General features: G+C 38.8%; 1 protein-coding gene across 9 annotated transcripts in view; it reads right to left on the reverse strand.

Annotated features, from left to right (window-relative positions):
• The window catches only part of AKAP6 (A-kinase anchoring protein 6), a 284148-nt gene that overhangs the window by 152229 nt on the left and 115584 nt on the right, over positions 1-16335 (reverse strand). For all 9 annotated transcript variants that reach the window (XM_065064088.1, XM_065064084.1, XM_065064086.1 and 6 more), the window contains one exon: positions 10762-10884. In XM_065064088.1, the coding sequence (XP_064920160.1) occupies positions 10762-10884 (123 nt within the window). The remainder of the gene's footprint in view (positions 1-10761; positions 10885-16335) is intronic.

Here is a 16335-nt window from a genome sequence, read left to right on the forward strand (position 1 = left end):
TACCATGTAAGCTGTCCTCATATTAATATGGAAATGGTCATATATTCAGTATTCCAATAACATAATACTAAATACATAATTAACTGGTCAATGGTTATATAAAATTGATATTCGTATGCAATTTGGACATGGGAAAAGATCCTATATTCTATGAAATAGTGCATTTCACACATTACATCTACAAATGTATCATCAAACTATTTGACTTTTTAACAATTGGGAAATACCTTATTTAGGGAAGCCTCACATTTTTCATCAAGGGTATAAAGCCTACTTAGTATTAGAAGTCACTAGGATAAGTTTTCCTGAGAATTAAACCTTGCATGTTAAATGATTCCAGTCAATGTCTCCTTTATTTGTGTTTTCCATAAAACCTAGGTGCCTACAAAATTTTTATTTTCCCCTCTTCCTTTAAGCTGTGTTTCTCTCTGAGTGACATTCTACCTGATCTGGGAACCTCACTACTGAAATCCCATAATCATCATCTCATGCTGGCATTGTGCCACTGTAGATGTAGATCAGATGGAAGATGTTTGACTGCTCAGACAATTTCTTTGTGTAAGTTTATCATTCACTTGAACATAATATTAATTGAATGTTCTGAGTTGAAAATGTTTAGTAACGAGATAATTATAGCAACCCTGGGAATGATTTTACTTTCTGATCACTGATACTCAATATACTTTTTGCCTGGGAGCGTGTTTAGGAAGAGACAAAGTGGTGGGAGTTTAGTGAAGAGTAAACAAAATATGTTTGAAGGTGGAAATGGTGAAAGACTATAAGAAATAAACAACACCGACTAAACAATGATTAAGAGAAAGGACTGTTATTATCTGTTTATATTCCATGAAACTGAACACCAAGCAGAACAAAAACTTACTAGCATAGTACAGTATCAGAGGGTCTATGTTTTGAATGCATAATTTTAGATGTAGAGAAAAAGGATAGTTAACCCAGCTTTCCAAAAAGCCTATATTGTAGATTTAGTTTAGAAGGCATCAAGGTTATTTTTGCAGATACTTCATATTTCAAACTCTCATAAATTCTTCTGCTGCAACTCTCTTTTTTTGTCTTTCATTATATAAATTTCTCTTTTCTTTTTTCTGTCTAAACACTTTACATGGTCAGAACCAAAAAAAAAGTTAATGTGAGGCTTCCTAAATTGAATCTCAGTTTGTTTCCTATCAAGAGACAACAAGGGATGGAAGAACACAGGCAGAAAAGCACATGGCAAAATGACTATACAATGAAACAATTGCCAAGTTGCCATAAGCATGTTGAACTGCACATTCAGTCCTCCATATCTAACTGTCCTTGATAATTTCTAGTCATCTTGAGATACTCAGGAAATAACCTTCAGAAATCAGTCTTCAGACTCCTTTTTCTGTGAAGATGACATTTGCCTGGCTGATCTTACATGTTTCTAGACACACTTCTTTCACCTGGGGAACCACCATGCCCGAAAGCGATTTCATCAAAACATGCCTAAGTTGTATTGTCCCACCACATCCAGAAAAAAAAAGCCAAACAAGAGAAAAGAGCTTTCCAGCCCAAAGATAAATTCATGGAGCATAGTAGCCTTCTAAATATAAATTTATAAACTTACAGAACAAAAAGCACCAACTGGCACTAAATAACACTATGCATTTTTAGAACAATCCTTAAAGGATTTTAGTTCTATTAAAATTTCAGAGGAATATGAGGGAAATGTAATTTGCTTTTTATATATCTACAGATACAAGGTTTTACACAATTAAAAGGTGAACTAAAATGCTTTCTTAATAAAATATATCTAATAAACTGAGATCCCAAATTATTAACCCAATTCATCTGTAGAATTAAGAAATGAAAAAAATGAATATAGCAGATGCAAAAAAAAACCTTTACCTATCAAGACCTCCATTCATGCCCTGAATTTTCTATACTTGTGCTGAAAGCTTGGGCAATGCAAATACCAAAATACAGACAGCAATTGTATTACTTCTAGTAGTTAAAGCATGAATGATATTATGCCTCTGAGAGATGTAGCACAGAACCCATGGGAGTGGACCATAGCTCTTGGTAGGTAAGTAAAAGCAAATATAGTTTAAATGTTGCTGAAAGTGTGCTTGTTTGCCCTTTGAGATTGCAGCATTATATTTTATAATGATTTCCAATCTCAGATTTTTTTTCAAATTAAATTTCATTTGACTTTCAAAAACAAATGACAGATTATATCTACATTGATCATACCAGCATATTAAAATTTCAGGCAATAGCATACATTTTAATAGATGTAAAAATTAAAATGGAGTTCCTACATAAGCAATTTATTAATAAAATAAATATTACTTTCAAATAAAATTTTTAAAGATGTTTCAAAAGTTGTTGCAGTGATAAATTAGTGTAGAGAGCATGACCAAGTTGTCATTCAAAGAGTGATTATTCTGCAATTGCTATAAAGCTTCAAAGTCAGAACTCATGTGAAATACTTTTACACTGAAATTTCCTGATCGAGTTAGTTCAAAGCATTTTATAGTGGCAGTTTGATTTTGTTATATTTTTATAGGCACTGAATGCCCTGCATGCAAACCATTTCTTCTGGAGGCCAGACACACAATGGACCCAGTGGAATCCTGAACTTTCACCACTCAGACTTACAATATCTGTGCTTTGGGAAACCTCAGCACCCAGGAGTGTTACAGCTTCCAGTTGTGAGACTTGAGAAAGGCTGAACATTTGTAACACTGCCAAATCGAGTTACCCTGCCTTGTTCAGCTTCATCCATGTGTGCAAATAAATTCAAATATTTCTGAAAGTCTGAACAATCTGGTTTTTAATGTGCTCTGTGACAGCGGTTGGCCTTGTTTTCTAAGAAAACTCTATCAGGTATGTAATGCATACTCAGAAGAATATAACACCCTCTATATTGCACGGAAAAGAACACTGTGTTTTAAGGATCTCATCACTCCCTTCTCCAAAAAAATAAACATTAGTTCAAAAGCACCTTGGATATCAGTGAAAATAAAATTCTAATTTTTTAAAACCTCAAACATGATTAATTAAACAAACAAACAAACAGAGCAATAGAGTTATTCTTGAGACATACATCAGACTTGTTCATATACTATATTTCCATACACTTAGATCAAAAGACTTCAAAATCCTCACAAGTGATAGAGTTTTGATTTTGGACATTACAATTTTCCCTTCTCCTTCAGTAGAAGAAGCAGAGCTACTTTAGGATGACACTCTAATAAGCTTTCTCTCTGGTTAAATGCCTCCTCCATCCAAAGACACCAGCAGCTCCCAGAACTAGCAAAGCTGGGACAGCCTCCTGTTAACAACTAAATGTAACAGGCAGGCTTAAGAGTGCTAACTTTTATTCTGGGGTTCCATCTCCTTTCTATGCAGAACTATGTATATTTGGGGTGGTAGCAAAGAGAAGGAGTCTTGGGAAGGTCTGAACCAAACAAAACACAAAGTAAATGTAATATTCTTTTTTTTCTTCATAGCTGTACAAAGTATCTCCACAGCGTTAGGTATCTGCAAAGTTGGAAGGCAGGTTTAGAAAAAAGTAGCACTCTTAACAGTTTCCTTTTGATGTTCTCTGGAACTTCAGCTCAAGGAACAGAAAAATTTACGTAGAGGTTACTGGGCTTTTAGATTTTAAAAGCCGAATAGTAGGCACAACTAACAATATACATGCATTTGCTTTCATTAAGGTTGATGTCTTACTTCCTATTAATTCCTTTTATTTGCCTGTGCTATTTTAGAACTGCTAGGTTTAGTCTGTATCTCTGATTAACATGTTCTGCAGACTGCTTCCTGTATAAAAGTACATACCTTCAGGAACCTATGCATACCCAAAATACCTTTTAAAATAACAGCATAAAGTTAAATAATTCAAAATAAAACCAGGCTAAACAGATTCAAACTAAAGTCCTTAGAGATGCAAGAGATTACTCCACTCATGGTGCTCAGACTATTTAGCACCATCATCCTGCAGATATTATTGGGCATTTTGAGAAAAAAAAAAATATAAATTGGCTGCCAAGGACACTGGAAATGCCCACATAGCAAAAGCACAGTACATAACTTAGCCATTTGAGGGGCTTTAATACCTTTAATAAAATTAATGTTACCACTGCTACCACAAAGACAGCCAGTAGATTAGCCCAAGGCATGTGTATTTAACCTTATTTTCAATAAGAACAGGTATTTAATACTTCTCTAAACTGACATTTTTCAGAAAATGAGATTTTCCAGGGAGATGAGAATGATTTTTCTTTTTTCAGACATAGTAGACTTGTTACAAACAGACAATCAGTTATCATGAGATATCACAGAGGCATCATTACTTCACCAATACAATTTCTTAAACATGAAAATACAATCTATTTTCTCTGTCAAAGCATTTACTGTTTACAGCTAAAAAAGTGCTGAGCCATGATGTGGCCAGAAACATTTATATTGGACACAGGAAAATTCTTCTTTCATGTCTCTTTAGATACAAAAACTCTCTAAACTCCCACGTATTAAGAAGAATTTTGTTTTGGAATGGAGATGACATCTAAACTTCCTATGCAGAAGAGAAGCAAATACTACTGTGAATCAACTTGCATCATTTGTTTTGAAATACTAGTGATACTTTATGATATTTTTAAGATTGTAGCATGTAAAGTAAATATGGTGACTGAGTAGGTTAATTTAATGGAACAATTCTGGGCTAAAAAACACTAATGTGACACAAAACTTGCAACTAAATTGAGGTAAAAAATACACACAGGGATCATGCAATATATTAGAAAAGAAAACAAAGAAATTCTGATTCATGGAAATTATCATCTAGCATACCCAAACAACAGTTCATACTGCAATGACTCTATGCAATCCTAGGCACTGTTCTATTTGCTATTCTGGTTTCAACTAAGCATAACATATATTTTTGTCTAAAAAAAAAAAAAAAATTAACAAACAAATAACCATGATGTGAAAAACTGATTATTTTCAAGGAGGCCATTCTCCTTCATTCTTTCCACGAGTGACGAACCAATCCTCTTTGTGCTATCTGGAAAAACAGGAAACCACCAACTGCCATCTTTTCTAAGGATGTCATATATCCACAGTTAGGAGAGTGAGGTGAAACATTGAGAGCAGCCCCGTGGAGAAGGACTTGGGGGTACACATGGATGAAAAGCTGGACATGAGCCGGCAATGTGCACTCGCCACCCAGAAAGCCAACCGTATCCTGGGCTGCATCAAGAGAAGAGTGGCCAGCAGGCTGAGGGAGGTGATTCTGCCCCTTTGCTCTACTCTGGGGAGGCCCCAGCTGGAGTCCTGTGTCCAGCTCTGGAGTCCTCAGTACAGGAGAGACATGGACCTGTTGGAGACAGGCCAGAGGAGGCCACAAAAATGATCAGAGGGCTGTAACACCTCTCCTATCAGGACAGGCTGAGAGAGTTGGGGTTGTTCAGCCTGGAAATGAGAGGGCTCCAGAGAGACCTTATCATGGCCTTTCAATACCTAAAGGGGGCTTCTAAGAAAGATGGGGACAGACTTTTTAGCAGAGCCTGTTGCAACAGGTCACGGAGTAACGGTTTTAAACTAAAAGAAGGGAGAATCAGGTCAGACATGAGGAAGAAATTTTTTCAATGAGGGTGGTAAAACACTGTCACAGGTTGCTCAGAGAGATGGTAGATGCCCCGTCCCTGGAGACATTCAAGGCCAGGCTGGCTGGGACTATGAGCAACCTGATCTAGTTGAAGATGTCCCCACTCATTGCAGGGGGTTGGATTAGGTGACCTTTGAAAGTCCCTTCCAACCCAAACTCTTCTATGATTCTGTGATTTGCTCTCCTCCATATTGCAAACTTAAATGTAAGCAGGCTAAAGCCACCATCTTACTCGAAAAGGCAAAAAGCAACAGCTACTTTGTAAGAAAGTACATCAGCATGGGAACCTCTGACCATTATTTAGTTGGTTTTGAAGAAAAAATGCAAAATCTATCATTACTGTTTCTCTATATATGTATCTTTATATATATATATCTTTTTATAGTAACTACTCCTCCATTTATACAGTCCTGAAATTACATTTGGCCCTTTGAAGGCAACCACAAGGCTGATGTGGCCCCGGGTGAAAATGAGCTGGGCACCCCTGCTCTGAACCTTTTCCTCAGTGGTTCTTCACATTTCCTCATTTGCTAGCTTCTTTACTGTGCTAAAGTCATATATCTTTTCAGGTCAGGGATAAAGAGCAGTACAATGTCCATTTTAACCAACTGAAATGGTCACGAGCAACATGGTGAATTCTTATTTGTTGAGCTGGTAAGAAAGTCTGTTTAGTTTTTCAGGCAGAGCAGTACCATCTAGACAGATGTTTTTAGCTCATAAGCTGCCTTCAGGATACTGTTTTTGATGAGATATGATTTGCATACCACCAAGTCTATGCTTAGAGTCTGCTAGTAGCTGATTTTGATCAGGGTGCCAATGGGCGAGCATCAGCATAACAGAAAAAAAGAGCTACAAAAGATAAAGTGAATCAGAAACTATTTCCAGAAGTTCCATTTTTGATAAGGTCAATGGAGCTATCTTTTCATGGGAAGTGATTTGAGCCCAATCATTCACAAAATTCAAAACCTTTCTCTAGTAGGGCTGACTGAGCCCTTTATGGTAAGGTATGTTTCTGCTGAAAAACACCCCTGTTTTCTGAAAACATACTAGCGTTTTCAACATCTGCCAGCTTGGGTGGCTGCCTGCAGGGGTGCCAGAAGTTCAAGTGGTGGCAGCTTCATGTCAGCCCTCCCATATAAATGGGAAGCAGATCCCCAGATCAGTTTCACCGATGTTACTCAGTTGTGAAGACCCATAAGATTGAAATAATAGTTTCAGTCACTATTCCAGGGACCTCTGAAAGCATTTTCATTGATAGTTTCATGCTTTGGTGTTATCGAAAAATGAGGCATACAGTAATTTGTGTTCTGCAGAAAATCAGGGAATTGGGGTTTAAAATTTAAAACTGTCCTCCAAGCTGAAGGCTGTCTATTTTGGCACACATTCTGGATGTAGACTACCTTTCAATTTGTACAAAAAATTCATACTCTTTACCAAATCATATGTTTACTCATCATGGCAAAATCTATGAAGTTTAACTTGTAACTGTGATTTAAGAATGAAATTCCAATTTGTCCTACAGCTAATAATCATAATTGTGGTGTATTTGGGTATTGGGGCTGTGCCTGACTGCACACACAGTGCACTTAGTTGTGAATTCTCTGGGTGGCCCAGGAGCTCTCTAGCTGGTCTCTGCACAGATGAGATAATGGGCTAATTGGGAAAAACTTGAGGAGAAGCTGCCTTCCACCTTCACAACAAAGTGCTTCACTAATTATTTTAGGAGCTGTCCAGGTGGGACCTTCAGACAGTCACAGAGATGCCTGCAGGCAGCTCTTCCTGGGCTAAGAGCAACAGACAGACACTACTTGTAGGCTTCAAAGTGCTGATTAATATCCTGGGTGGACAATCTTGCCAAAGCAGGTGTAAGAATTAATTAGAACAACAGTTTGGAGAGTTCTACCAATTTAAGCCAAAGATGTCATGCAAGGACACTTGTAATGGTGACTTGCATTGCCATCCTGTTCAAGAGATTCAACTCCTCATGTGAACATTACCTTATGCAAAGATTCTAATAAGTTGATGTTGTAGGTTTCCTGTGGTGTTTTTACTGTTGATTTTTATTTGGTTGGGTTAGGTTGGGGTTTTTTTTTTTGAGGTTTTGTTGGTTGGTTGGTTGGGTTTTTTTAGTAAATGCACTTTCTTTAAGTGTCTGTGCCATACCATTTCTCAAAATTTCAAAGACATAGAAAAGTGAGGCTGAGTGAGGAGAGACTTAAAAATTTAATCCTTTATCAACAATATACATTGGGACCCTAAAATGACATTCAAGAACTTAACACACTGAAAAATTTGGAGGATGATGAGAACATTGTTCTTATCTTCTCTGCAAGACTTTTCCCAGCCAATAATGAGAAAGGGAAGAAGTGTATTTTTCTGTTTTCCTGCTCCCATGTTTTCTTTTCTTAGATTTTGACAGCAGAGATTTAATTCATGAATGCAAAATATTATCTCTTTATGGCACTAATTTTGTTATTGCAACAAACATATTTCCAAGAAAACAATATCACAGGTGGTGAAATTGATAATCTGTGCCAAAGGCTAAGACCTTGTCTCTACTATTAAAAATAAAAAAACTAATCTATACCGAGTTTTCATTCCTATGACCAGAAAATCTGTACCAGTGATGAATCATGAGGTTTCCTAGTGCAGATGCAGTATACAGAAAAAAAAAGCAACACATTTTCTTTGTTTTCCAGGTGAGTTTGCTACCAGTGTCTGTACTATGAACACATAAGTCTGGAACCTAAACATATAAAATACTAAGCCCTTTCTACTTCAACAAATATTAGCTGAGTCTGACAGCATGTATAACCTGACTGGCAAAAGAAGAAAATGAGCAGTTTAAGTACCCTCACAAAGACCTTGATCACCATTTTCTGACAATGCTCAACCATGGGAAATTTTAACATTGAGCTTAATGTGAACTGAAGTTCATATACTTCTGTTTAAACACAGGTTAGGATTTCTGACAGACAAATGCCACAGAAAAGCTGATAATCTAATTAATACAAATAACTATCTACTCCACTATAAAAATGTGTTCTATTTTAAGAGTTCAATTCTGCTCTGTAGAAACGAATGCGATAGCATAGGTTTTCTGAAATACAAAATGAAAAGTTACTTTTTTTTCAAGTTGTGCAATGATTTTTTCAGTGCTTCTATATGCTATCCAAATAATTATAATATCATCGAATTGAAACTGAATTGTTCATTAGACACTTTACTTCTTCACAGAAATAAAGAAAAAAAACACCTTGTTTCATAACATAGTCATCCTGAAACAGACAAAGACATTCTTTACCCCCAGAGTATTTACAGGGGGAAATAAAGTTGTACAGCTGCCCACATAGTCTTTTATTCTGACTACCTCTAGCAATGAAGGATTTGCCTCTGGGCTCCTACTGGTACACACTCCAGTTTGATGGTTGTGGTTTCACCTCCCAGGAACCACAAGGCAAAGCTGGAAGGCATTTGCCTGCAAAAGAGCTACTGTGCTCCTCCCCATAGAAGGGGAAAAAGAAACTGGCTGTGACAGAGACAGCCTGGTGATTGCCCTGTTGCTGGAATACGCTTCTTTTTTATCCAATCAAGACTGAAAATTGCGATTCTACTCATAAAAACTCATGTCTCCAAAAGTTTCATGTTACAGAGTAAGACGAAAAGAAATTGAAATGACCAACGCCTTTTCCAAGGTCTGATCTCACTATGTGCTCTGTGTCTTCAAAGCACCTGTAAACATAACAGGAATCACAGGACCGAGTGTGTGCAGCACAGGGCAAGAGCCCAAACTCTGCCAAAAAATGCAAGATCTGCAACATAAGGCGAAAATGCAGTGTCTTTGTACTGCATTTGATAGACTGCCACAATGGGCACTTGGCTGCCTGTAGGCACTACTACACAGAAATATTTAAGAACAAAAGACACAAAAGAGTTTTCTGTACAGCTGAAATTTTGAAGACAGTTTTTAGTTTGGTTCTAATTGTATATGTGGTTTATGTATACTAAATTAATTTAATAATGGCCACTCCAGTATCACGGTAGGGATTAGGATGACATCTTTTCCTCTAATGAATCATGTGACTTCCTGGGACTGTCAATTTTTCACCATCAGATTATCAGGGACTGGCAATGAGACTGAGCTTTGGGGACGGATGCTCTGACATGGGTTCAGCTAATGCACTGTTTTATCTAGCTGGGTTGTGTAGCTTGTTGGCTCAGAATAGTGCTATCACCGGGTTTTCTTCCAATTCACACTGGCAAGAACCTAAGATTATGGCATAGCAAGAGGGAACTTCTTACCTTAATCTTCCATTCTTTCTTTTTCTTTTTACCAGAGAGAGCCATTTACCTATTAACATACCTACCCACTGAACATCATACATCGATCTCTATTCTTTACTTACAGTGTAAAATTTTGCTTTTGAGAACTTAATACCTGGTTTAATTCAGGTCTTGTTTCACTTCCTCATGACCAGAAACAGTTCTTGGAAGAATTCAGTGGAAATCTCATGAGGTTTATCAAATACTTCTCAATCTATAATCCTAGTCTCTAATGTATTCAGGAGATTATTCATCCAAGTGTTTTCTACTTCCATCCAATGTTTTAGGTTTTTGCATAAGACCGAAGTCAGTGACAGTTGTATCAGTTACAGGACAGAAATGCACATCAAGTAAAACTATTGAAATAATTATTTCAAATATTTCATTTAAATGACTCTGTACTATGTTAGAACTGTGGGAGAGACAATAAGAGTTCCTTTCTATTAAGGCTTCTGTTATTGTTGCAGTGTAGTAAATATCCTGGAATGATCAGCAGAAAAAACATCATCCTTTCTCTTTTAGCCATTACCATTTTCTTTCAGTTTTGGAGATAATTTCTGAATTGCAATGTAATTCTAGCTTTTATTTTAATTTTTAAAAAGCTATAAGTACATATTTCAAATACAGAAATATTTTTTCCTTATTTTCATGAAAATAAACTGCAATGATGGAAATCTTACATTAAAATATAGATGCACACTAGTAATTAAAAAATAATAATCAAATAAAAAGCACAGCAGAACACTTCAATTACTGATAATAATCATAGTGTAATCTTGTCCTACCAAGTGTGTCTCCAGGTACAGTTTAAGGCTGTCTGTCTCTGCTTTAGGAGGAGTCCAATTCTCTGTTGTTTCCATGGCTTCATTTAACCAGCGAATGAATTCATCCAGCTTGCTTACAAACCCCTTACCAGATAAGAAAAAGAGAGAACAAGAAAAGTATATTTGTTAGTAAAACGGCAACCTGCAAAATGTATGTTTTGTTTGTTGCCTTTTTTTTTTTTTAAGCAAGTAGAGTAATGTACAGTAAAATTTTGCCTTTTACAAGCATGCAAAGAAAAAACAATTAGTAAGTGGCCTTCTTGTAAACAAGGAGCAGAACAGTGTTTCTGGGGATAATCTAACATGATATTTTGGGACAGGACAACATGAGATCCATGTGACTGATGAAATCAAGAAAACAGCAAATTTTAGAAGATACGACAGGGATTATATAAAAAGGAGCATATAGATTACAATTAAAATTGAGCTGAAGACCTTGCACTGGGCAGACTGGGTGTAGCATGAGTACAGTTCATTGAAAAAAGTGCTGGACTAAGCTGCATTAACAAGGTTTACATCAGTAGAATGAGGGAAGAAACTATTTGTCAGAACTTGGGTCTTGTGATTCCTGTTTAGTTCCTAAGATGAGGCTCAGAAGAAATCAAACAGTAGGTGAGACAGAATATATAGCGTTTAATATAAATATTGCTGATTGCATGTGAGCCACACAGATGGTGTTCCTGAGAAGATAGGAGCTCCCGCTTCTCAGGAGCACCATTTATTTCAAGATTAGTACCAATTATATTGTCTGATTAAAAATAGTGCCCCTAAATTTACATGATTGGATGATACTATAGGCACATACTGAGTACAGATAATTTTACTGAAGTCTTATACACCACAAAACAAGGAAGTAAATGGAATAAACTGACCGGGATGTATATAAGCACCCTGAAAATCAACTCTGAAGAGGAATGTCCCTCTATTAAAAGCATCATAAGACTATATTAAGTTAGGCTTAATACTGGTTATTAGTTATTAACTCTGAATTTCACAGCATGTTGAGCATTTTAATTTCCAGTTGGACAACAACTCGGTATACACACTCAGTATCTCACTCTCACCACTTTATGGAATGATTTCTGGTAATTGTTAGTCAGATTGCTAAAAGCAAGATAAGCATAAAACTTTTAAAGATGCCTGACTGACTCAGGAGCCCAAATCCCCTTTTCTGAAGTGGCACGTGAAACTGGCATTCTAAAGAAGACAAAATGGGAGTTTAAGCAGTTGGTGCACAGCTGCGTTACACAAAAAAGTGCAATGGTAATAAACCAGACCAAGCAGAGACATTTTGGCCCAATGCTGTGCCAAGAAGCAGGGTCCAATAATACACTCCTGGCTTCCAGCTGAAGTGGCAGTTCCGAACCGAAGCTAGCCTTTGGTGGGACACTCCAGTGCACACTGCAGGCATGACAACACTCTCTGAGACACTCTGAAGACTTTGTTCTAATTTTTTTTAATTTATTTGTTTACAAGTCCCTGCGAGTCTTCAGGTTGAGGAGGCTATTGCCAATCTCTATTCATGGACTCCACTGTATCTCAAAAGGAAGAAAACTTATTTTGAGAGTTTAACTGTAGGCTGTCTATCAGGGCTCTCCAGAAAGGGGGAAGGAAGACAGGAAAAACAACCCAGTGCATGCAGTGTCTGAGACAATGTGCCTCCACTCCAGGGCAAGCAATGGAGATAGCTGCAGCTTCTCTGGCCCACAGCAGGCCATGCCACGAAGGCTATGTTCCCCACACGCAGACGTGGGACAGAGTGGGCAAGGTGTTCCCCTGGCTCTGTGGCTTGCTTGCTTTCAGCTCGCAGTGGAGCATAAGAGATGCCAGACTGGCAGGGGAGTGGGAGACGTGAGCTGAGGGGGAGAGGAGCAGGAGAAGTAAAGTCCTACTAGTCCCTCCAATAAATCTCTGCCTGCATTTTAGCAATGTGCTGACCTTGAGAGACAAGGTGATATGGTAAGCACCAAAAAAAAAAAGTCTCTCTCTTGTATATGCGCCATGTATTTTACAGAGACAGACACGTATAACATCTGCCTGCAGTACTCTATGTCTGTGTGCCTTCAAAAGGGAGCTCAGGAGCATTGCAGGTTTGCGCCAGTATAAAAACCAACTACTAGCAACTGAGTTACTTCTGCCCTCTCACAAAACCTGCCCATGTTTTAACATCTGCTGCTTCACGCTGGTGCTGAGCAGCCCCTGCACAGCGGGCTCCAGCGGGCCGCCGTACAGCCCTGGGGTGCTGAAAAACCTGGGGGCGGTTTGGGGGCCTGGAGGAGAAAAAAAAAAAAAAAAAAAAAAGGAAAAAAATAGATACGGCCACCCACAAGGCCACGATGACCCACGTTATCTGAAAAAAAAAGAGGAGAGGCTGCAAGCACCTGTGCCCTGGCACGTCAGGGTGGCGGCCGAGGACACGGTGCCCGAATGGGGGGACACGGTGTCCGAGGGGAGCCCCGCAGCACAGGGGAGCACCGGCCGCCGTCAGGCCCGTCGGGTTTTCTTCCGCCAGGCAGCACGAACCACAACAATCCGACTACTTTTCAAACGACGGCGATAAAATTTTATTGAAACCATTCGAAAGAGTCCATCTGCAGGCAGCGAGCGCAGCGCAGGGACGCGGAGAGGAGCCGGGAAGGAGCGGGATGGCCGAGCTCTCCCGCGCCCCGTGCCTGGCGCCACAGCGCCACCTGCCGGCCCCGAGCCGCCCGCAGCCGGCCTGGTACCGCCCGCGGGGTGCGGAGCCGCCCCGGAGCCCGCGCAGCGACCGCGCGGCGGGGGACAAAAAACCCCCAACAAAACCGTACCGTCCCTTGGACCACACGCATCGCAGCAGAATTACAGACAGTATGTTTTAAGCTGTTAGAAGGCGTGCAAAATAGAAAACTGTTTTTATCTCAAATTGTATGTAAGATTAAATTGTAACAATGCCATTCCTCCTTCATTCCTTCATCTGTCACAATTTAGTGATCAAAACACTGCCCTGTTGCTTTTTGGGTTGGTTTTGTTTTGTTGGTTTTGTTGTTGGTGTTGTGTTGGGGTTTGTTTGGTTTTGTGTTTGGGGGGGGAGGGGCGGTGTTGTTTTGTTGTTTGTTGGGGGTTTTGTTTGTTTGTTTGTTTTTAATAGCTCTACCTATGATTCCATCTGATTTATTTGAACAGCCTGATGACAGTAAGCAAGGAAGGAGCCCCCTTTATCATCCATTCACTAGCTCCGTGACTCATCCCTGCCTGGGAGGCAGCCCTGGACTGGAAATTGAAACCTGTTCAAATATAATCAGCTGCAGCACCTCTGCAGTCAGAGATGAGCCTACAGTTTGCTCTCGATGCTGAACTTTCCCTTCTCGCCCTTGACTTTTTGTTAGGGCATAGTTCTCGACAGCCTTTGAGCTTTGGGCCAGTTCTGGTCACCAGCTGTAGCCTAGACCAGGAACTAACTGTTCTCTGGTGCCCAAGCTGGCCCAGGCAGCTGAAGGCAGGAGGCTGCCGGCTTTCTTGTACTTAGAAAAAGAGCATCTGCCACATCGATGGTCCATGTAGCCCTGTCACAAATATAAATGCAAGTCCTTAATCTCCTCAAGTTTCATAACAGAGGGGAAGACCAAAACATAACTTATCCTTGACTAAAAGGCCGTTGCCCCTCCACAGATTGACCAACACAGGGTCATTTCTATGTATTCAAGATGGTCTAGTTGGTTGGAATAGAATGCAATTAATGATGTGCATGTCCTCAGGGACACAAACTGCATTACAATAGTTGCTTTTCTCATCATTTAGGACATATGCCAGATTATACATTTTAAATAAGTGTTAAACAAATTCTAAAAAATAACAGGGAAAAAATGTTGTCTTATCATAGAGAATATCTATTGTGAGACTGCCAGAACATGAAACTATGCTTTAAAAATAAAAATTACAACATAAATTCTATCAAAACAAAGGATGAGGGTTAATATGCAATCTTAAATCCAAATCCAGGAGTATGCAGTGAAAAAAATAAATTAATAGGATAATAAAGTTTGCCAAATACAGTATATTTTTCTTTTTTTTTCTTCATTTTGTAAAGAGGCACATGAAACCACTTTATATCCCTTCCTAGACACTTCTTACCTTTCTGCTTTTTCTATTTTAAATTATTATTTTCTAGATTTTTTTTTCCTTCATTATTCTCAAGGTGGAAAAAATTTCTAACAGGTATAAACTTCTCTGGAGCTATGTTGATTTTTACTAGTTAAGAGTCTGATCTAGACAGTATTGCACTTACAATGATAATACTGTAAAATCTATCCAATTCATGCTTTGGTAACGGGAAATTAAACTATTGTATTCTCCATCAAAACTTCTTGGAAGTTGAAAACGCCTAGTCAGCCACATTGAAGCTAAAAATTACTGTACAAGTATTCCTCAGGGAGAAAAGAGGAGAAGAGAACAGAAATAAAGGAGCACCAGTATAATCCAGTTTCTGCCTTTTGACCAGCTGGTTCAGTTTTGCAAATCTAATAGTTTTGTACTGTGCTAGCAAGCTTGATGCTATTAACAAAACTCAAGCCCCTACATGACACAGTGTAAAACTATTCTTATTCTGTGTGGATTAGTACAGAAACAAATGTTTCTGGATTATTATTGGATGATTTGTAGCAACTTCTACAGTGAAGTTTGTAAATAATGATAAAGCCCTTCCCATACCATGTGAGAAAAATGTTGAAACATTCATCTTTAAAACATTCAATGCTCCATTTTGTTTTATGACAATTTTACAGATTTTCCTAGGGAGAGAAAGAAAGTTCTAATTACACATCCCTGAACAAAGCTAGAGCAAAAATGGCGTCATTTGAAATTTGGCATGTAAAAGGTTATTTTTTGCAGTCTAATTCTATTTGCTCTGGATGGATAAGAATAAGACAGACAGACAAATGTGAGCACTGAGGGACAAAAAAAAAAAAAAAAAGCTGTAACTCAGTGTTCCTGCTTTGTGTCTTATAGAATTAAAATACACTTAATTCAATTGTTCTATAGAATTAAGGAATTAACTAATTAATGGCATAATTAAAAATAAATTTGATGGGATTTAACTAAATATCCTGAGACTTCCCCATTAATGACCAGAACATTCTTTTTTTTCTTTTTTTTCAAAGTCAGAAGACATGAGAACTCACTTGCTGCATCACCCACAAAGGGCAGGGGTGCATCTGCTCTGAGGCCAGAGGCACACGTGGGTATTGGGCCAAGGAAGGGGCCACCTGGAGGTGTGCCTCTTGCCCTCCTTCTGTTAAATATAAAGGAATGCAAAAGGCACAGATCCCCCAGCTGCTGCAGAGGGCTGCAGGGCTGCCCATGACCAGCACAGCTGGTCAGAGGATCCTGGGTCAGGCCGCCCGGCTGTGCCCGGCATGTGGGGGGGCAGCTGCAGAGCTGCGCTGCCAGAATGGGAAACCCTGGAGCACGGCGGCGAGGCCTACTGAGGTGGTCAGATGAACACGTCTCACATGCAATTCATGTGTGTCTTCTGACTAATCCAAGTGTATGACAGAAAAT

The sequence above is a fragment of the Columba livia genome, chromosome 5 (assembly GCF_036013475.1).
Source record: "Columba livia isolate bColLiv1 breed racing homer chromosome 5, bColLiv1.pat.W.v2, whole genome shotgun sequence".
In the NCBI taxonomy this organism is placed as follows: Eukaryota; Metazoa; Chordata; class Aves; order Columbiformes; family Columbidae; genus Columba; species Columba livia.